This window comes from Schistocerca gregaria, chromosome 2, assembly GCF_023897955.1.
Source record: "Schistocerca gregaria isolate iqSchGreg1 chromosome 2, iqSchGreg1.2, whole genome shotgun sequence".
In the NCBI taxonomy this organism is placed as follows: Eukaryota; Metazoa; Arthropoda; class Insecta; order Orthoptera; family Acrididae; genus Schistocerca; species Schistocerca gregaria.
The window spans coordinates 17,959,721-17,983,578 of NC_064921.1; the positions used below are offsets into that span (position 1 = coordinate 17,959,721).

Genomic DNA, 23,858 nt, shown 5'->3' on the forward strand with positions numbered 1-23,858 from the left:
TTCCGCAGAGCGCCCCATTCTGCTTTCTCGCGATGTCTAATGTCTACTGAGGTCGCTGGCAGTAGGCTGCAGCGCAATGCACCTAATATGAGAAAGTATGTTTTTGGAGGAGCCCGGATACTTTTGATCACATAGTGTAGATCTCGTTTCACATAGTTTCAGCTCGATGTATCGGGGGCTCCTGCACAGCTTTCTTGTGGGCAGTATGATGGAACCTTCACTAGTTGAGATATCGGTCCAGGTAGGTTGGTTTATGAATCACCAAGTGACCAAGCCGACAATTTACATTCCGATCAACCAGTGCCTGTAAGAATGGCATTTTCCTTTCCCTCTCCATTGCCGAAGCGAACTTTATGTGGGGTTGTCTCTTCTTTAGATCATGGATGTACTGCTGTGAAATTTCTTTGCTACCAACGCAGATTAAAAATCAACGTAACTTTAAAAACAGGATGGACAAACAGGAAATGTGTTCGTTGTCGTTCTTCAAAATTCCCTATGGAACATTGACCACAGTCGGAGGCAAAGGTGAACACTGGCCATTCCAACGCTAAATGGTGGTCACCATATTCGAGGTACTCTTACGATTTCTGTTTGATCGAGTGATTTAGTAATCCGAGACAAATGATTATCATGACAAAAACCGCTAGATTCTCTCCTTTATGAACCACCGTGAGGACGGTAAAAAGTACCTCAGGACTTTAACCTAAAAGTGAACAATCAAATTTCATGTGGTAAAATCTCGAACACTGCACTCTGTTTGCATAATATGATTGTATTTGTACATCACTCACATTATAAATGAATCGTACAGACAATAACTTTTCATTAGAAGGCTCAGAATGCAATTTCTGCTACAAATGTCTCTATTTTGAGATTTTTAAATCCACTAATGTTTCAATTTCTGTATCTTGAAGAATTGTTAATCATTTTTGTGCATGACTGAAGTAGCTGTAGTTCTCTTTAAACAGTTAAAAATACGGGGTTCTTTTATTTATTTTGTGTGAGGTTACAAAAATGAGTAATCTGTTCTCTGTTTCGTATGATGGTAAAAAGAAACTGGATGCAGCTTGTCGTTACGAGATTGATGTGATTTCATTTCCAAATGCGGTATGAGGTGCAAGTATGGTGTGTCACATTAATGTAAAAAGACCAGAGAACAAGATAGTTACTATCCACAATATGAATAAAACACTGAATATTAGACATTTACTTAGTATAAAGTTATGTAATACAGGAACGATGACGACTTCAGTATCTGCTGCCGTTTGGGTAGACAATGATGTCATGTACCTGAAACAAAAAAAGAAATATTTGTAACACTTAGCTAACTGTGGGAAATAACTTCAGGAAAGGGTGAACAAGGAAAGAAAAGTAGAACGTGTCCCCTGAACTACAGAAATGTGTTACAATAACGCAAGAGTTGAGTGACAGACTACCCCTTGTAAGTCGTTCAGATGGTTTGGATACATATCCATAACCGGGGTTTGAGCGCTACCTACACATTTCCATGATGATACGGTGTACCGATCTATGCCATCGACAGTTCATCTTGATGTGATACTTTAGGTTTGACTGTTTCTGTTTTAGTTGTAGAATTCACGATATTCAAACACTGATACTTCCATTATGCCAATATCGATACATCTGAGCGTCAATACTTGATGTGCATATGGTGAGTAATTTCTTGCTCTGTGGCAGTTGATGCTATGACCAACTGTGTAGGGTAGTTATTTTTTTAACTTTGGACCTATGTTTCGCCAATCGTGGATTGTATTTAAGTCGGGCTGCCTTACTTATTTGACGATCGTACATTTCTGGGAATACAGATGATTGCTTTTGAAGTGTTATATTATATGGTCTTTTGTGGAGTGGTTACTGTATTTTTACTGATACAGTTTCCCCGTTGGTTTCATCGTAAATTATGCAGCATATAGTACTTATATTACTATCGTACACTTCTCCTCACAGGAATGAATTCATATTGAAATGTCACATGATGACAACAGCTGTTTTAGCTTTTGCTAAATGCGTTTGTGTGACAGCTGAGGAATTTAAGTTAGTTCTTATTAGTCTTCCTTCACATTTTTTCGTATAAACCGTAGGTTTTTCCACTCTGATGATCGTTTATTTTTGATGATTCGATTTCGGTAATGGTGGGGTACTACATCGTTTCTTTTATTGTATACTTGGGCCAGTATAGTATGGGTTGGTTAGAAACATAGGTCATCCTGTTTTGAACAGTACTCAATCTGATATTCTAGTACGTTTTTCTCATGGCTTTTTATATTTATAGGTAAAGCATGACTTAATGTTCATCAATTACAGTCGTTAGTCCTTCCCATGACAGTTTTGTCGGCTGGCTAAGCCTATCACTAACGGTGCTTTGTTTTGTGTATGTACTTTTCATGTAATAGATTGGAGAGACTGATTTAACTTTTGACAGGGCAGGGCGCTTTTGCCTATTTTGGTTGGGAATACATGGCTTGCTGTCAGAGGGCGGACTTCTATCACTTATTTTTTCTTGACGACTCGTATTTGCCGATACTATGCTGTGTAGCAGATTTACCTTGGTATGGTCGATTCTGTGAGCGGGATATGCAGTTTATTAGCTCCATATTATATTATGGAATTCCCCTGGAGCGTTTTCTGTCTTTACTACCGATTTCGTTTGACTAGGCTAACCCACGATTAATTTGTCACACCGCATTTTTAGGTCAATTTTAACACAGATTTTTTTTTGGGGGGGGGGGGGGAGGGGGCGCTGGGCGTCTTCAGTGCCTGGAAGCTATGTGCCAGTTAAACTAGTTTTATTTCAGTATTTGTAATTTTGTGTTTTTTGCTGTTTTCTTTAGACCATAGCTGTTATTTTGGTTTATATATATTTGAGTACTTCTTTATTAACGCAAGATTTTATGTCTTTGTTTTCTGATTTCCTACCCGTTCCTATATCTGTAAACTTTTGTCTTCGATTCTTAATATGTTTTGTGCTTATATATTTACGGTGACGACCTTAATCTGGCTGGTTGTGGCATACCGTAGGTCCCTGTGTTACGAGTAGTGGTTTATCTCATAGATCTTGATTGTTTTTTAACTCTCTGTATCTCGTTTTGTAACGGTGCATAGTATTGGTAGATAGTAGGTTTTTATTATTGACCACGTGTTAGTCTTTTGTAAACTTGTATGCATTTATGAGGGGATTTTCATGATAATAGTAAGGTCGTCTTGATATTTTTGAGGGTGAGGTTATCGCTGTTTCCTTATGGTGTGATTTGTTGTAATCAATTTGTCTTCATACCCCTTATAACCGTTCACATGTTTAGACTCAAACTGACGTATTCCCCAGGTACTCCTGGTGGAGAATGTTGTGATGTGCTTACCATATACTTGCATTTTACGGTGTGTATGGGTTTTGGATTGACGTCGACCTGATGATACCTGTGAATCTTGAGTCTATGTGTAATGTTGTGGGTCACAAGTTCTGCTGAGTGGCTTGAGACTCATGACATGCTTAGGCTTGTGCCCATACATAGTTTGGTTTATCGCCTTGGTTTTCCCCATCATTTGCAAGATTTTGATTTAGTATTGTTCCACTCTACCACTGATTTTTAGTATGAAGTCATTTAACAACTCAATTTTTCTTTCACAATTGTTGCCTCCTCTTTTTGCGATAGTATGGTCCTTAATTAGTGGGCTTATATTTCGGTGATTTGTTGGTCTTCACACCCTTATCTTAATTTTAGTTTGTTCCATTCCCACACTACCTATGCGAAACAACTCGCTATGTGTGGGTTCTTATTTGGACGGATTCGTCGTCTCACACATAAGGACGATAGTACGATTCCTTATATTCCCAGTAAAATAGTATAACATTGTCAGGTGAGATTTTGGAGAAGACCCCTTAGTGAATATGGGTTTGAGGTTCTTGTTTGTTCCACTCTTGTTTTTGTCCGCCTATTAATTGATGTACGGGACGACAAGTCTTATCCGTTTTTTTTATTTGGTTTATTGGATATGCTCTCGAGGTAAATTGTGACTATTCCTCACATGTTCTTTGCATACCGTTATTCAGTTAATATTTCGTTTGCCATTGGGTTTGCGTGTGGTTGCATTTTTGATGTTATGACAACTAATTCTGATGTATCAGAAGTGGTGATAATACATAGGGGTAGATATGCACAGTATTGTGTACTTCATAGATTACATCGCGAATTTCACTTAATGAAGACAGGTCTTCATATAGACTAGGGATTTTCTCTTCTATAAGAATTATGTAGGTTTTTTTAGTTAAAAACTTGACAAGCTCTTGTTTGTTTGAGCTTCTGTAGGTGTACTGTCTATTTTTGGTCTTTTGCAATGTTTGGCATGCTCTGTTATAATTATGTTACGTTAAAATAGTTTCAGTGCTATTCAGTGTGGGCAGGTACTCGTCTTAACGCTGCCAATTGCGTTTGTAGGTATTAAGGCTATTATTATTATGCGTCGTTTTCTATATATTCAGCTGTGGTATACCTTGATATACACTACATGTAGCCAAAATGAAATAAAATAACTTCTCAAATACGTGCGAATGTTTGGCGATCGGCCCTGTGAAATAAATATTATTAATGCGGCGCTGTTTATTAAATGCAACTTGAATTCCAAGGAATAGTACCAAATAAAAAATGATAGAGAAACGAAAAAATCAAACCAGAATATAAGAGGAATAGTGCCATTAATATATAAGCAGCGAATGAACTGTTACGGACAAACAGTCAATAAAAATGCGGCTGTTGTGTGTGGATAACGCAGGGCGCACCAGCTCACCTGTACTCGTAGGTTCTGCGACAGCATGTAGAGGACGGCCTCCGCCACGTCTTCCGACTCCAGGCAGGGATTCTTGTCGTAGTGATCCGCAGGAACCCCAGGGAAGTTTTTGGCGAACTCAGTTCTCACAGATCCTGGAGAAACTTCCTGTGGTGAGCAGCAGAGAGAGAAACAGTGAGTTTATTACTTGGAATTTTATCCATTAAATGCACAGAATATTTCCATGATAAGAGTGCAAGAATTATATTTAGTAGCAAAAAAATTTAAGATAAGGAACTCATTCCAAGAATCCGAATGGTTAAAAAGGCATCCAGTGCACCGGGTATGAGTGTGTGAAAACAAAAACTGAAAAAATTAAGGAAAGTGGTGGGATCACCTGTGACTGCTTAAAAGGAGTTAGCTTCAATTACAACGAATTTTCAACGCAGAAGTACGGCTTTAATCATATGGACATTGCGGACTTACTATCTCACAAAAAAATATGGCAACAAATTGAATCTGATACCAGATTTTGTCGTTTTCAAGGCCGTTTCCTACGAAACCGATTTTCATTTGGTCGATTATTCCTTTGATCATAAACTGTTCAACAACACAGCCTCCCCTTCCTTTACTACAGTTTTCCCGTCTCTCAAGACTGTCATCTGTCATAGTCAAGTACTCATGTATTATCTACGTGTAAAAATAATCTACGTCATGTTGATGTTAATTTGTACACTGGAGTTGCGTATAATTTAGTTTCAAATGAATAAACTGTGCACTGCATACTATCCATAATTTCCACTGTCACCTGATCACAGGTTCAGTTCCAGGGTTAGCAAGCGTTGGCATGTCGTCTCTAACAGATTTAGTCTCTGGACCCGAACGATGAACAACTTTATCTGTGGTTATAACAAGATTATTTCATGATACTCCAATGTGTAGTTTTCATGTCTTGAGTGCTGCTAGTTTACCTTCCCTTCTGCGCCATTCCGAATTATTCGACATCTTCCTCTACGAGACCAAGAGGATACATTATATGTGTGTCCCCTCTTCAATCCTTTAGAGTTTAACAAAAAAAAATTTGGGTGTCCGTGCTACAATCGAATACCATTAGATTATTAAAGCAAGACCGTGCGAAGAATATTCATAAGTTTGGAAAGGGCCTCAACATAATGGCCGCTATATGGGTTTCATTTGTCGTAGGGACTACTACCTTAAAAGAATTCTGCAGCGACATTAACTATGTTTCTACAGTGTAATGAACAAATGCCTCGTCCGCAAATATGACGACCCAAACCCTACCACTAGTTTGGGACTGAAAACTTACTCCAACGCGGATCTTGCTCTTCCTGGCGACCAGGTCCTTCCGGAGTCCCTCCACCAGCACCCTGACGGCGTGCTTGCTCGCTGCGTACATCGAAATGATGGGGGCTAGTGGTGGCACGTGCGCCGCTATGCTGTGGACAAAGTGTTTCACGTAAGAGGCATGTCTTACAACAGACAACAAGATTAGGTTCCTGAAGTAGGCTACATTTTCAAAGCTAGTAAGCACTACTCATAAAACCTTCATTTTTTCTGGTATCGCAAGGTTTCTTGCTGCGAAAACGCGAGAGTGTAGCAGAAGATTGTGAAGAAATAAGAAACAAAGTGTGCTTGATTGGAACTACAGAAAGAAACAAGCGCAATAAAGAAGTGGATCCCATACTCCCAAGTGCGCGTTGGGGGCAAGGAAAAAACCAAGTGACTTTCATGGGCTTTAGCTCTAGTGGATGAGTGTCACTGTTTCTTCCTTCAACCAAAACATTATTAGCACCCACCTAATAGATGGAACGCCCACGTTTCTCACGATTAACAGCGCCAACGCATCGTGGCATGAAAGCAATGAGGCCTTGATAGGTCGCTGCAGGAAGTTGGATCCACATTTGCACACACAAATCACCTAATTCTCCTATGTTCCTTGGAGGGAGGCGATGAGCTCTGACGGCACTTTCAATCATCTCCCAGATGTGTTCGAACGCGTTTAGATATGGCGAAGGGGATATCAGTACATCAATTGGAACTACCCACTGAATTCCTTGAACTATTCCGTCACACTCTTGGGCTTGTGACATGTTGCGTTATCTTTCTGAAAAGTGCCACTGCCGTCAGGAAACACCATCGTCGGGAAGGAATGTACGTGGTCTGCAACCAGTGTACGATATGCTTGGCCATCACGGTGCCTTACACGAACTCCACTGGACCGATGGAAAACCCACGTTAATGTTCTCCTGAGAAATAACAAAGGCGCCACCTGCTTGTGCATGTGTGAAGGAGGTGTTCCCCTGGAAGGGGACGGATTCGCGCCTTTCCATCGGCACATGAAGAAGGTATTGGGATTCATCAGAACATGCAACGCTCTGCCACTGCGCCAGTAGTTGTCGATGTCTTGGTGTTAACATTGGCACGTGCATGGGTCGTCGGCTGTGAAGGCGCAACATCAGGAGTGTTCGTGTACTATGTGTTCAGACACACTTGTACTCTGACCAGCGCCTGATTTTAGTTCCGCCCGGTTCGCCGCCTACCCTGTTGTACCAGTCTGCCCAGCCTACAACGTGCGATATCTGCAATGAGGGGTGGCCGCCCAACCCCACGGCGTGGTTTCACCTTGGTTTCGCCAAGTTTTGAAGAGACTCGCCGCAGCACATTCCTCGAACACGCGACAAGTACTGCAGTTTCCGAAATGCTCGTGCCGAGCATTCGGGCCATCACAATCTGCCCTCGGCCAAACTCAGATAACTCGGACGCCTTCACAGTTGTACATATAGACGGTACGTCCACTGTTGGTACAGCACCGTGCGTGTGTCTGACAAGCAGCCATTCCTCGCCAGGTGACGCTCCTATCGCCTGGCTGGGTTTATGTTGATAGTAGGTAGGTGGTCATAATGTTGTGGCTGATCAGTTTGTTATACCATGAATCGTTCAACGAAAGTAACGTCGGTGTCTTCTATGTGCGCGTAATAGTATATATATATATATATATATATATATATATATATATATAGAGAGAGAGAGAGAGAGAGAGAGAGAGAGAGAGAGAGAGATAGATAGAGAGAGAGAGAGGGATGGAGCGAATTAGAGGTTCTATTACGCGCACCTAGATGAAGAGGATCTATTACGCGCACCTAGAAGACACCCGACGTTACTTTTGTTGATATATATATATATATATATATATATATATATATATATATATATAGAGAGAGAGAGAGAGAGAGAGAGAGAGAGAGAGAGAGAGATGCAAAGAATTAGAGGTTCTCTTTCTCTCTCTCTCTCTCTATATATATATATATATATATATATATATCCTCAAAAGCGGTATATATCGCTTTTGAGGATGGGAATAAAACGCTAAAGGCTAGGACAAAACTTTTACCTTGTGCAATGAATGCCAGCAGGGCCGTAACGAGGCTATGGCGAGATTGCGCCCCGCCAAGAGTGCAGGCACAGTATGGGTTCAAAAACTGACTGAGAAGAAAAACAAAAAGGTCGAAAGATGGTTTATGAATTAGCCAGGAGAGATATATCAGTTCTCTTCCTCCAGTGTCTTCTTAGCGTCTGCCTGTGAGAAGAAGCCTTTCCCTCAATCCGAGACAGTAAACCAGTGGCCGTCAAAATACGGCCCGAATCAAGTACTTTCGCTGCCTGCGGTCCTCAGCCGTATTTTAAAATAAGTTTCATTTATAAACAAGCATCCGAATCCACAAACGTCAGTCAACGTTAAGAGCTTATTAAGAGTTTAGTTTTCCTGATGAGTGAGGAGCAATGGTATTTACGGAGAAAGCAATATTTTAAGATGGGCGTAATTTTAATGTATCTGGTGAATTCGGGTGTGCACCGGGTAACGTTGGCCACTTGCCTGAGGGGCAGAAGCGTACGCAGAGCGCCCACTGCAGCGCTAGATGATGTGGCACTGATGGTTACACCAATGTCTACACAATGTCTGCATCTGCACATTCATAAACAGCTGACGTCAACACAGGTAAGCAAAATGCGAACTTATTTCGTAATATTTACCGGAGCCATAATTGTCAAATGAGTATCTGTTCCCTCAGATGTGCATGTATGTGAGAAGGACGCTGTAATGTGAAAATGCAGGGACTGTACAATACTGGAGTTGTAACCATGGACGATTTATCCGTAACTCGACGTGCTAAAATTACGATAAAGTATTTGTTTCTTCCTGTGTAGGAAGAACTACATATGCAAACATAAGGGTTGTGCATTCCGTGAAAACTGGAATTTTGAGTCGGTTCTGGACGCGTGCTCGGCTAGCCGAAATGTTTAAGGCCACAGATTTTCATGTGTCGCAAGCGGCTGACGTCAGTCCAGATTCGCCAAATGTGAATCTGTTTATTTAGACATGTGAGAGGGGGAATGTTACATTGCTAGTATTAGTGTTGCATTTCTGACAACTCAGTATGTGCGTGCGCGGAGCACACCAGTAAGCTGTGTTGATATACATTTGTTTCGGAAATAACACAGAAACAGCTGAAATCCTTAAAATTGAATAATGCATCAGGCAGCAGTAGCGGACATAGGAAGATCCTGAAAATGATCCCAGCAGAGGGTTCGAAACGTCGATTATTTTATAGGGAATACGACGCGGCCTAATAACCCAGAAGATTTTCATAATGACGTATCTTGAACATAATGACCTTCTCAGTGCCAGCGAACATGGATTTCGAAAAGGTCGATCATGTGAAACCCAACTCGCTTTTCTCACATGACATACTGACAGCTTTGGATCAAGGCAACCCGGTAGATATAGTGTTTATTTATTTCCGGAAAGCATTTGATTCAGTTCCGCACCTACGCTTACTCTCAAAAGTACGAACATGTTGGGTATCAAGTAAATTTGTGACTGAATTGAAGACCGTTTGGTAGGGAGGACACAGCGTGTTATCTTGGACCGAGTCATCGTCAGGTGTAGAAGTAAATTCGGATGTGCCCAAGGGAAGTGTGTTGAGACCCTTGCTGTAGGACTAACAGGTGATGAACGAATACAGAGAGCGGCAACACGAATGGTCACAGGTTTCCAGAATGAAACTTCCTGGCAAATTAAAACTGTATGCCGGACCGAGACTCGAACTCGGGACCTTTACCTTTCGCGGGCAAGTGCTCTACCATCTGAGCCACCCTAGCACGACTCACGACCCGTGCTCACAGCTTCAATTCTGCCAGTACCTCGTCTCCTACCTTCCAAATTTCACAGACGTTATTCTGCATAACAGCAGGTTTTTTTTTAATCCGTGGGAGTGTGTCACAGATGTACTCAAGGAACTGAACTGCAAGACTCTTGAAGATAGATGTAAACCACCCAGAGGAAGTCTATTAACAGAGTCTCGACAAGCGGCTTTAAATGATTACGCTAGGAATTTACTACAACCCCCTACGTATCGGTCACATATAGATAGTGAGGATAAGATTAGAATAATTACTGCACGCTCTGAAGCATTCAATCAATCATTCTTGCCGCACTCCATTCGTGAATGGAACAGGATGAACACTAATAACTCGTACAATGGGATGTACTCTCTGTCATGCACCTCACGATGTAGACAGATTCATGAATGAGCATTATGGAGACGGTTATCTTCAAATACGGTACATATTTGTTGGAAAGAATATGAAATTAAATTAAGCCTGTTGTAGTACAATTCAATGAGTTCAAAATATTTTGTAAACATTCGTGATCGTGTCCCATTTTGGCTAATGCCTATAAATACAAGTACAAATACTATCTATTGTTTATGAATTAGTTATCAGCTCACGCAGTCAACACAACAACACTGCATAAGGCAATTACATCATCACATTATTGGGGTCGCTGAGTATGCCAACAGAGTAAAACAGAAAAGCAAACAAGCAGTGTTGCGAATGGTGCCAACTTTTAACGATCAATATTTCACGTTAGGCAACCGACGTATTGAGCGATTATTCCTGAGGTCTCGTAACTCAATTATTTGTATGTTGTTGTTGTTGTTGTTGTTGTGGTCTTCAGTCCTGAGAGTGGTTTGATGCAGCTCTCCACGCTACTCTATCCTGTGCAAGCTTCTGCATCTCCGAGTACCTACTACAACCTACATCCTTCTGAATCTGCTTAGTGTATTCATCTCTTGGTCTCCCTCTACGATTTTTACGCTCCACACTACCCTCCAATACTAAATTGGTGATCCCTTGATGCCTCAGAACATGTCCTACCAACCGATCCCTTCTTTTTGTCAAGTTGTACCACAAACTTCTCTTCTCCCCAATCCTATTCAATACTTCCTCATCAGTTATGTGATCTACCCATCTAATCTTCAGCATTCTTCTGTAGCACCACATTTCCAAAGCTTCTATTCTCTTCTCGTCCAAACTAGTTATCGTCCATGTTTCACTTCCATACATGGCTACGCTCCATACAAATACTATCGGAAATGACTTCCTGACACTTAAATCTATACTCGATGTTAACAAATTTCTCTTCTTCAGAAACGCTTTTCTTGCCATTGCCAGTCTACATTTTATATCCTCTCTACATCGACCATCATCAGTTATTTTGCTTCCCAAATAGCAAAACTCCTTTATGCTTTAAGTGTCTCATTTCCTAATCCAATTCCCTCAGCACCACCCGACTTAATTCGACTACATTCCATTATCCTTGCTTCTGTTGATGTTCATCTTATATCCTCCTTTCAAGACACTGTCCATTCCATTCAACTGCTCGTCCAAGTCTTTTGCTGTCTCTGATAGAATTACAATATCATCGGCGAACCTCAAAGTTTTTATTTATTCTTCATGGATTTTAATACCTACTCCGAAGCCTCTACATCCTTACATTTGACCTCTAGCCATCCCTGTTTAGCCATTTTGCACTTCCTGTCGATCTCATTTTTGAGACGTTTGTATTCCTTTTTGCCTGCTTCATTTACTGCATTTTTATATTTTCTCTTTTCATAAATTCAATATTTCTTCTGTTACCCAAGGATTTCTACTAGCCCTCGTCTTTTTACCTACTTGATCCTCTGCTGCCTTCACTTCTTCATCCCTCAAAGCTACCCATTCTACTTCTACTGTATTTCTTTCCCCCATTCCTGTCAATTGATCCCTTATGCTCTCTCTGAAACTCTGTACAACCGCTGGTTCTTTTAGTTTATCCAGGTCCCATCTCCTTAAATTCCCATCTTTTTGCAGGTTCTTCAGTTTTAATCTACAGGTCATAACCAATAGATTGTGGTTAGAGTCCACATCTGCCGCTGAAAATGTCTTACAATTTAAAACCTGGTTCCTAAATCTCTGTCTTACCAGTATATAATCTATCTGATACCTTTTAATATCTCCAGGGTTCTTCCATGTATGCAACCTTCTTTCATGGTTCTTGAACCAAGTGTTAGCTATGATTAAGTTGTGCTCTGTGCAAAATTCTACGAGGCGGCTTCCTCTTTCATTTCTTAGTCCCAATCCATATTCACCTACTACGTTTCCTTCTCTCTCTTTTCCTACACTCGAATTCTAGTCACCCATGACTATTAAATTTTTGTCTCCCTTCACTATCTGAATAATTTCTCTTATTTCATCATACATTTCTTCAATTTCTTTGTCATCTGCAGAGCTAGTTGGCATATAAACATGTACTACTGTAGTAGGTGTGGGCTTCGTGTCTATCTTGGCCACAATAATGCGTTCACTATGCTGTTTGTAGCAGCTTATCCGTATTCCTATTTTTCTGTTCATTATTAAACCTACTCCTGCATTACTACTATTTGATTTTGTGCTTATAAACCTGTTGTCACCTGACCAGAAGTCTTGTTCCTTCTGCCACGGAACTTCAATAATTCCCACTATATCTAACTTTAACCTATCCATTTCCCTTTTTAAATTTTCTAACCTACCTGCACGATTAAGGGGTCTGACATTCCACGCTCCGATCCGTAGAACGCCAGTTTTCTTTCTCCTGATAACGACGTCCTCTTGAGTAGTCCCAGCCCGGAGATCCGAATGGAGGACTATTTTACATACGGAGAGAACGGCATCATCATTTAATCATACAGTAAAGCTGCATGCCCTTGGGAAAAATTACGGCCGTAGTTTCCCTTGCTTTCAGCCGTTCACAGTACCAACACAGCAAGGCCGTTTTGGTTATTGTTACAAGGCCAAATCAGTCAATCATCCAGACTCTTGCCCTTGCAACTACTGAAAAGGCTGCTGCCCCTCTTCAGGAACCACGCGTTTGTCTGGCCTCTCAACAGATACCCCTCCGTTGTGGTTGCACTTACGGTACGGCTATCTGTATTGCTAATGCACGCAAGCCTCCCCACCAACGGCATGGTCCATGGTTCTTGGGGAGAATTTATTTGTATAGGTTACCAATTAACAGTAATGTCGGTATTTATGTGACCAGAGGTGCCGCGGCACAGAGTCAGTATTGCCTCGTGAGCAAAAAAAGCTAGACGACCGTTGATGTAAACGAATGCTGTTGGCACATCATTCCCACCACGAAGCATCATAAATAAATTAGTGCCGAGTAGGCGTCGCATGGGTTATGTCCCGACAGTGCACTTGGTTCACACACGTGCCGTCTAGTACGTACACGGTTAACTCATGTCCAACATTGGGGTTTTCGTTCCGCCTTCGCTACGGAATTGTAGGATCTCAAAGGTTGGTGAGTGGACGCTGAATCAAAATATGCTATCTGACCGAAGGCTTACCATTTTTGTCGGCTTCTACCATCTGAGTACTGAAGAGAAAATGTTTAAGCTAGAGTGCTTCACATTATCTGGAAGAATAATAAGTGAAAAGGGAAACAGATCGCACGTACAACAAACCAATTCATCTCGCTGTAACTCTCTATAAGTAACGACTAAAATGAAATCTCTATCTTATGTTGAAAAGTATGCAACAGATTTTGGTGTCAGTTACAGCAGACGTATCAGTACATATGAGATAGTTAACAAATTAGTCGCTTTTAAATTGCTAAACTTGGCTTCAGTGACGCAACCAGAGCAAGGAATTGGAAACTAAAGTTATAATAAAAACCTAATACTTGAAAAGGAAGATATTGGCAACACTAATTTACAAACCTTCTCCTTTTATTTCCAATTAATAATTTAAACACCACTAATAATTTATGTGGAGCAAATAAAATTTTATTTATTATACATCGCACTAAGTCAGTGTGTGGTCGCCGACATAAAAACTAAGACATAGATTTTTTAAGAATGACACATTCAAGTATTCGTGTGCAATATTTTTCATCTGTTGTTGTTCTGCTCTGTAGTCCGGTTGGTGCAGCTCTCCATGCTGGTCTATTCTGTGCAAGCTTCCTCATTTATAATTAATTACCGCAACTCAAATCCATTTGAAACTGCTTGCCGTATTTAAGCCTTAGTCTCGCTCTGTAGTTTCTACCACCTCCCCCCCCCCCCCCCCCCACCTACCCGCCAACCCCCACAAACACACATTTCCCGCGCCCGGCTTCCCGGGTTCGATTCCCGGCGGGGTCAGGGATTTTCTCTGCCTCGTGATGGCTGGGTGTTGTGTGTTGTCCTTAGGTTAGTTAGGGTTAAGTAGTTCTAAGTTCTAGGGGACTGATGACCATAGCTGTTAAGTCCCATAGTGCTCAGAGCCATTTTTGAACAAACACACATAATTACTTACATTACCAAACTGACAATTCCGTGAAGCCTCAGGATATGTCCTACCAACTGATCCCTTCCTTTAGTCAAGTTATGCCGAAATTAATTTTTTTTCTAGATTGATGATATAACTCATTTTTATTCGAACTGAAGATCTAATATTCATCATTCTCCTGTAGCACCACATTCCACAATCTTCTATTTTCTCTTCTTTTCTCAACTGTGTATCGTCCGTGTTTCACTTCCATAGAAGGCAACGCTCCAAACAAATACCATCAGAAGAAACTTCCTAGCACTGAGCTTTATATTAGATATTAACGAATTTCTCTTTTTCGGAATTGCTTTTCTTGCTATTGCCAGTCTACATTTTATTTCTTTTGTATTTCTGCGTTCATCGGTTACTTTGCCGTTCATATAACAAAACTCATATTATTTTAAATATCTCATTTCTTACTCTAACTCTCTCACCATCGTCTGATTTACTTCGACTGCCTTCCATTACCACTGTTTTTCCTCCATTAATGTTCATAATATAATCTATTTTCAAGAAACTATCCAATCCACGTCCTTAGCAGTCTCTGACAAAATGACTGTCCTCAGCAAGCCGCAAAGTTTTTATTTCTTCTGTCTGAATTTTCATTACCTTCTCAAATTAATCTTTGCTTACCCTCACAGCTTGCACACTGTACAAATTGAATATCATTGGGGACAGGCTCCAAACCTGTCTCATTCGTTTCTCAACCACTGCTTCCTCTTAATTTCCTTCGACTCATAAAACGGCAGTTTGATTTCTGTACATGTTGCGAATAACCTTTCTGCCCGTGTATTTTATCCCTGATACCTATAAAATTTCAATGAGTGTGGTCCAGTCAACACTGTCGAAACATTTCTTTACAACTACAAGTGATTTAAAAGTAGGTAGGTTTGCCTTTCTTCAATCTTTCTTCTAGGAGAAGTTCTATGGTTACCACTGCCACGCGCGTTTCTTTATTTCTCTGCAACACAAACTGATCTTCCCAAGGTCAGCCTCTACCTGTTTTCCATTCTTCCGTAAATAATTCATATCAATATCTTTGCAAGCATTAGTTATAATCTTCTAGCAGTATTCATACATGTCAATAAATATGCCTTGCCGGCCGGACTGGCCGAGCGGTTCCAGGCCCTTCAGTCTGGAACCGCGATATCGCTACGGTCGCAGGTTCTAATCCTGCCTCGGGCATGGATGAGTGTGATGTCCTTATATTAGTTAGGTTTAAGTAGTTCTAAGTTATATGGGACTGATGACCTCAGAAGTTAAGTCCCATAGTGCTCAGAGCCATTTCAACCATTTTTTTTTTAAATATGCCTTCTTTGGGATTGGAATTATTACATTCTTTCTGAAGACTGAGAGTATTTTGTCTGCGTCGTATATCACTCACACTTGGTAGAATAACTTTTCCACTGCTAGCTCTCCCAGGAATCTTAGTAATTCCGAGAGAATGTCATCTTCTCCAAGGGCCTTGTTCCCACTGACGTCTTACAGCGCTTCGTCAGATTCATTTCGCAGTATTACGTCTCCCACCTCATCTTCATCTACTGCGTCTTCCCTCCTGTAATATTGTCAACAAGTTCATTTCTCTTATAGAGGTGCTATATAGGGCGATTTAGCTGTTCCTACCCATGGGTTTTCGGCAGACCGCAGCATCTCAAATACCACGTGCATGATTTTCATATTCTCACTCATTATGCGCAAACTAATAGTTTTTCAGTATAAATGAACAGGGCCTTATTGTAGGAAATTTAATTTTGTTAAATCTGATACTGCGATACGTTTATGCTGTACGTCGTGGTTTTCAAATTATTCAAGAAAAACCTACAAATGCGATCTTCAAATGAGTATTCCTTGAATAGCTCGAAAACTCTTGCCTCAAGCGGAAATGTATCCAGTACAAAATTTGACGACATTAAATTTCCCACAAAACAGATCCTATTAGTTATTTCTGTGCGACTATTAGTTTGTGCACAGAGAGCGAGAGAATCTGAAAATCTCGCATATGGTTTTTGAAGGCATTGCATACAACGTGTCGATAGGGCCAACTGGATCACCCGTATGTATATTTATTCCACCTTCTGCCTTTCAGCTTTCCTTTCTTTGCACAGCACTGGCTTGCTATTTGAGCTCTTTGATGTTCACACAGTTGCTTCCCTTTTGTCCATTAGTCTCTCTAATTTTCTCATAGGCAGGACCTACTTTTCCTTTAGCTATGTACACTTCTACAGCCCTATTCTAAAAATTTATGCACTTTCTGAAAATCTCCATTTTTAGACGTATGTATTCCATTTCGCCTGCTACATTTGCTGCATTTTTTATTTTTGTATTTTTTTTGTATTTGCTCCTTTCATCGCTTAAATTTAATACCTGCTCCATTATCCAAGAATTTCTACTCGTTCTTGTCATTTTACCTCTGCCATTATATGCTGCCTTCACTATTCCTTGCCGACTTCTGTGGCCGAGCGGTTCTAGGCGCTTGAGTGTGGAACCGCGCGACCGCTGCTGTCGCAGATTCGAATCCTGCATCGGGCATGAATGTGAGTGATGTCCTTAGGTTAGTTAGGTTTAAGTAGTTGTAAGTTCTAGGGGACTGATGATCTCAAATGTTTAGTCCCATTGTGCTCAGAGCAATGTGAACCACTATTCCATTTCTTAAAGCTGTCTGTTCGTTTTCTGCCGTTTTCCTTTTTCCCGTTTCACTGAAACGTTGTCTAATGGTTTCTCTGAAACTCTCAATAGCCTCTGGTTGCTTCAGATTACCCATGCCTCATCTCCTTGATTTCCTTTCTTTTTGCTATATCTTTAGTTTTTCTGCAGTTCAAAACCGATAAATTACGCTCAGGGTCCACATGTGTCTTGCACTTAGAATCGGACTTCTGACTCTATCTTGCCATTATATAATTGATCTGAACATTGCCATTGGCGCCAGGGCTGTTCAACATATACAGCCTTCTTACGTGATTCTCAAACCAAGTGCTGACGATTATTATATTATACTCTGTACAAAATTTTGCTAGCCAGTTTTCTCTTTCATTCGTCTCCACGAGTTTGTTCTCCTGCTGTTTTTCCTTCTATTTATTTTTGTGTTCAGAACCAATATTTTCCGTTCGTATTCAATTAACTTCCACTTAATAATTTTTATTTTCTTAATTATACTCTGTGGCAACATTCCAATCCACCCAGGCGTTGTAATCCGGATGAGAGGTGTTTAGTCACGAAACTTCGGATATACATCTGATGACCCATTCATGGAATTCAACAGGTTCGTTGATGGAAACTGGTATCCATGAACAAACTATTACGGAAAGTAATTCAGCATTTCTTCCTGATGGTGTTAATCGTATTACAGGAATAACCGTTGTACACTACAATGTCGGTTACCTGATGAGTTGTGACATTCAGTTTAACATTTGAAACATTGGATGTCCTTCAATTCAAGACAAAAGTTAACTGGTCCATTGATGACAACGTTATCCTATATATTTATGTAATATTTTTCAGTGATACTTAATTTGATCAAAACTGCCTTACGAATTACAAAATTGCCTAAATATATGTAGAAAAATTTCAGGAAGGTAATTTTGAGTGTGTACATGGGGAAGAGGACAGGCGGCGCTGGATCACTGCTGTATGGCTCTGACCAGAAGTTTTCCTTGAATGTGGACGAATAAAAGGTTATGAAAGCGATAGCATTTGATAACAAAATTAGAGGCGAACATCTTCAGCACACATCATTTTTCAAGTATTTAGTGCTGCTACTAAAAAGCTATTCCAAGGAGGGTGAAAGGAAGTCTCGATTAGCTGGAAGCGTTGTGATAAGTGCAGTTAGTCTTGTAAAGAAATTTGCCAATACGACGATAATATGAATAATTCTACAGTTTTAGCTTTTGGAGTCACTGCCACGTAGGCAAGACAACAGACAACGAACGGGTTTAGAGACGCACTGATTGCATCACAACAGAGACGCGTAACTCACGAAAAAGTGTAACAGAAATGCTGGGGAACATGACATTGATTCCTTGAAATAAATGCGAAGTAGTTCTCGCGAAATCATTATGGGTTCATTTAGGGAACCTGGATTGGAGAAGTACAGTGTAAGAGATTAGGGCACATGCAGAGACGTAGAGATATTTTTTCCTCTCTCAATACGGGAATGGGTACCCTTTGCCATGCACTATGTGCAAGCTCTCGTAAGAATCACGTTGTTTTTCCACTCAGTCGTGATAGGTGTGAGATGACAGCATTGCACCTTGAATTGTTTTAAGCAAGATGAAATTTCTCCACGTTCGAAATTTAAGTGCTGAAGAATGTTGTTGCGTCCTGTAGGAACATTTGGCTTGAGAGAGGATTTACCAGGATGAGCGGCTGTAGGCGTCCTGCGAAACTCACGTAAGGGATATTAAGGTACATTGATAATTTTTTACTTATGGACCGTCTGACAGCAACTGAATAAAACACAATTTTAGTGCCATACGCGTTTCGCCTTTATTTTCTGCAAGGCATCATCAGTGGCCTGGAATATGTACATATGTTAGCTATTTAATTTACATTTTTGTCACTGTGCCTATAGGTTATACACAGTTCTGCTGGTTGGTATTTTCTATTAAGGAGTAATGTTTTGAACTGTACTTACAGGTTGCGTGGACAATTTCTTACATATTACGCTCAACACATACACAGTAATGAAACATTTACAAAACAAACATAAACAGAAGATAATGAAACTAACAATAAAAAAGACGCAAAAATACATTTACATTTTAAATGTGAAACCACATGAACTCCAATACACATCCCATCCACGCTTAGTTAACCTAACAGAGACAGAACGACACGAAAATGAAAAAAATGCTCTTGGAAAAAGGTTTGAAACACTGCACCAATAGCAAAGTGGACAATCATTACATAAAAAATCTCATAGTAGAAACTGAACACATACTTACACGTGAAGAACAGCAAAAGAATTGTGAAATAAACATAGGACTGACAAGAGAACTAGTAAAAGAAGAAATAAAAGGCATAATAATACAAACACAGCAGACACACAACAAGAACAACCAAACAGAAGCAGCCACAATGAAAAGGTTAAAACAAAAGTTAACAAACGATAACATATTAATAACAAGGGCAGACAAGGGAAATGTAACAGTACTCATGGATAAAGAGCAATACATCACAAAAAACCAAGGAATACATAAACACCAATGCCATTCAAAAACTGAAGTCAGATCCAACTACACGATTCCAGGCAATTGTGAAACGAACACTGAAAAACATTGAACACACACTCACAGACAAACAGAAATACCACTTAACACAGAAAAACCCACAAGCACCAACACTCTGCAGTCAACCGAAAGTACATAAGGATGGAATGCCAATGAGAGCTGTTGTCAACTTCAAGAAAGCCCAAACATACCGCATAGCCAAACACCTCCAAAAGTTAGTTACAAAACACTATAAAGCAGAAAACAACAGAACAGTGATAAACACAGGAAACCTAATAGAAAACATACAGGTACCACACACAGCATCACTGATTTCATTCGATATAGAAAATATGTATACCTCCATCCCTATCACAGAAACAATAGAAATCATAGAACAAAATCTCTCATCCCACAGCAACCTCACCACAGATGCAATAAAGGAAATAACAGATATGCTCAGACTGACAACTGAACAAAATTATTTTCAGTTTGAGAAAGAATATTATCTACAAACTGATGGTCTGACCATGGGAACCCCTAATATCAGGAACACTAGCAAACATTTTCATCAGTCACCTAGAAAATCAGAAATTTGAAAAGATAACCACAAATGAAAGTTTCAAAATCATATATTGGTACAGATATGTGGACAACATTATTTGTCTGGTAGATGAACCAAGTGAAAAAATAGATGAACTCCATTCAGAAATAAACAAAGCTCATCAGAACATAAAATTCACACTTGAAAAAGAAAATCAAATAAATTTTCTTGACATTACAATTAAAAAAGAAAATGGCAAACATACATTTAACATCTTTAGAAAACCAACAGCCACAGACACAATAATACATTCCCCATCCAACCATCCTCACAGCCAAATACTTGTAGCACAGAGACACATGTTGCATAGATTAAACAGAATCCCACTCAGCAAGAGAAACTATGAACAAGAAATGAGTACAATCATACAAATAGCTAGGAACAACGGGTATGACACACATGTGATACATAGGCTCAATCAAAAAATAAAAACACAAATACAAAACAAACACAACATTCCCAGAATACAAATGAACTCACAAGCTGAAAACTTAAAAACTCACTCAACAAACACACACAATGACAACACCACACAGAAAAGAACCAGATGGTACACCATGACCTACACACATGAACTAACACACAGAGTTGCAAACATCCTAAAGAGACAGGGTTTCAAAATAGCATATAAGCCTGGGCAAACCCTTCAATCACACCTAAGCCAGCCAGCTACCACGAGGGACAAATTCCAACCATCACGAATATATAAACTTGAATGTCAAAGTTGTGATGAGTATAAATAGGCATGACATGCAGGAATTTTGAAACAAGATACAAAGAACATATCATATGTTGGAAGTATGAAACAAACCATTCCACATTTGCAGAGCATTTAAAACACTATAACCATCATCCTACAAATATGGAACAAGAAATGAAAATAATGAGAATAAGCAACCATGACAAACATCTTATACAAATGCAAGAAAACTTCCACAACCAGAAAGCCATAGCAGTAAACAAACATGTGATAAATGAACAAACCCAAATCAGCACAGGCTCCCACAGGCTCCCTACTACACTTACAGTTAGTAAAGGAAATGATAACATAAAACCAAAAGACTCTTCCCCACACCATCTGGACACACACACACACACACACACACACACACACACACACACACACACACAGCACAAAAAATTAATATCACACCAAAACACACACACATACACACACACACACAAACACACACACACACAGCACAAAAAAATTAATATCACACCAAAACACACACACACACACACACACACACACACACACACACACACATATGCATACACGAACAGACCACAGATACTTCAATAGCTACACTCATAGGGTTGGCAATAACATTCGATCTTTGGCAAAAACATTTGACAGTCGGCAACAGAAACCAAAACATTGCATTAAAACAAGCGTTCAGTTCACAGTGCTGTCGAATGTGTAAAAAAAAAAAAAAAAAAAACGCAAATTGGCGTGCATAAGAAGAAGAACAACACATAAAATGCAACAGGAGCGTAATATGTAAGAAATTGTCCACGCAACCTGTAAGTACAGTTCAAAACATTTCTACTTAATGGGAAATAGCAACCACCAGAACTGTTTACATCATATAGGCACAGTGACAAAAATGAAAATTAAATAGCTAACATATGTACATATTCCAGGCCACTGATGATGCCTTGCAGAAAATAAAGGCGAAACGCGTATGGCACTAAAATTGTGTTTTATTCAGTTGCTGTCAGACGGTCCATAAGTAAATAATTATCAATATACCGTAATATTACATGCAACTGAGGAAGACTGTACTACAAAAAGTTGAAGATCACGTAAAGGAATTTGTACACGGGTGGTGTGTCAGTGCCACGCTGCTCTGAAAGGCCAGTCCAGCTGGAAAGACCTTAGAGCGGCGAGTAAAGTGGTTTCCATGAAGGGAAGTGTTATAAAAAGATATCTGCGCATATACGAACGGAAACACAAACTTAGTCTGCCCCAGTAGCCGCGCGGTCAACGCGGCAGATTGCTAACCGAAAGTGACCAGGTTCGATTCCCGGCCGGGTCGGAGATTTCTCCGCTCGGGGGTTGAATGTTGTCTCTACGCTCGAACGGTCATTATTTATATTTTTCTGTTGAGATAGCTGTATGAGCACGTCCCGAAAGACAAGCGTCCAACCGCGGACGGCTGAGCGCTGTCTATTGTACGGAGTGAAGAGCAGAAAGAGTATAGCGGAAAGCGGTGCACGTATGTTGATGCAGCCAACGTAAAACGGAAAACCCATGAAAGCTTAAACTTAGGACTACCAAGATACCAACAGCGAAATGAAAACTGTGACTAGATACCCTGAAAATATTCTACGACATAGAAAATTAGGAACTTCGTTATCTTTGGTCCACATCAGTGTCATAAAAGTAAGACCCGTGGACAATTATTATACATAAATGTCAAGCAACAGTTCAAAGTTGAGTAAATGGTACAGACATTGATCAGTATTACTCTACATTGTACTTTATTAGTAAGCAGTATCAGTAATTTCTTGTGATTTACTTTACTAGATGTGAAAAGACTTAATTTAGAGGTGCTGCTAAATATTGATTTAACATAATATATAATTTATTTATACGTAGTGTAACATGAGATGAACGTGCGTTTTAGAGTGTTTCACATAAGACGTCATTTACGTTAATCCCCGAATAAGCTGTAAGCTAGTAAATTTGATGTTTTTATCAAGGTCACAACTGTCGGCGCAACTGGAAGGAGCTGTAAGTAAAAAGCTACAGCCAATGGCAGACCAGAGAGCCCTGATAGCAGGGTACACAAAACATGGAAGGCTTGGAGAGATTTGTTTTTTTGGGGATGAAATGGAAACTTCGTACTGGGATATAGAGGAGAGAACACTTGCTCCAGGAGAAAGATTGGCGACTTCTTGTGGAGACATAGCACACACAAGTTCTGCAACAGAATTTCGTGTGGGATTTGAATGTTTTCGGAACGGATTCTAAGTTGTGAACTCAAGTTTTCGTCAGGCTTTGTGAGAAACGAGTATGTGTTGAAGGAAGTGAAATTTGTTCTTCATATAGTGGGATTTAGTAAATTACTGTGCACACAATCTGCTAGATTGCTTACTATTTCAACAATTTTCTGTTCTTTTAAAACTAAGTTCTTCTTTAATTTGAAACTGTAGACTACATTGTCGACTAGTGTAACCTACCATTTTGACTTCGCACACTTACGTTCATTTAATAGTGCAGTGACCAAGCTCTGCAAATAAACCTTATATATTCCATCATTTTTCGGAAGTGCATGCAGGATATTTTTAATTCATATAGCAGTATGTCGGCTGACAGCCTTTCAGCCATTCACAAGATGAGTCGCTTTCAACTTTTCAATCAATTTACACACTGCGGAGTAAACACGTAAGCGTCAGACATAAGTGTTGACAACAGGAGCAACGAAGTTAACTTCCTTTAACAAGAGCGCCACTCATAGATTAAACTTGATGCGTCTAAGAGTAAAATAAACCAAGTGCAGAATCAGCATCATGAAGACTTAGCATATTTCTTTTGAAGTCGAAGACATCGAATGAAGATTTTCCATCAT

General features: G+C 39.9%; 1 protein-coding gene across 2 annotated transcripts in view; it reads right to left on the minus strand.

Moving 5' to 3' along the window:
- Positions 1-751: 751 nt before the first annotated feature.
- The window catches only part of LOC126336247 (dehydrogenase/reductase SDR family member 11-like), a 97,235-nt gene continuing 74,128 nt past the window's right edge, over positions 752-23,858 (minus strand). Inside the window, exons 4-6 of one of the 2 annotated variants that reach the window (XM_049999741.1) lie at positions 6,110-6,239; positions 4,804-4,950; positions 752-1,290 (exon numbers count right to left, since the gene is read on the minus strand). In XM_049999741.1, coding sequence (XP_049855698.1) covers positions 1,249-1,290; positions 4,804-4,950; positions 6,110-6,239 — 319 coding nt within the window. In that variant the 3' untranslated portion in view covers positions 752-1,248. The remainder of the gene's footprint in view (positions 1,291-4,803; positions 4,951-6,109; positions 6,240-23,858) is intronic. The other variant, XM_049999740.1, reaches the window with a different exon arrangement.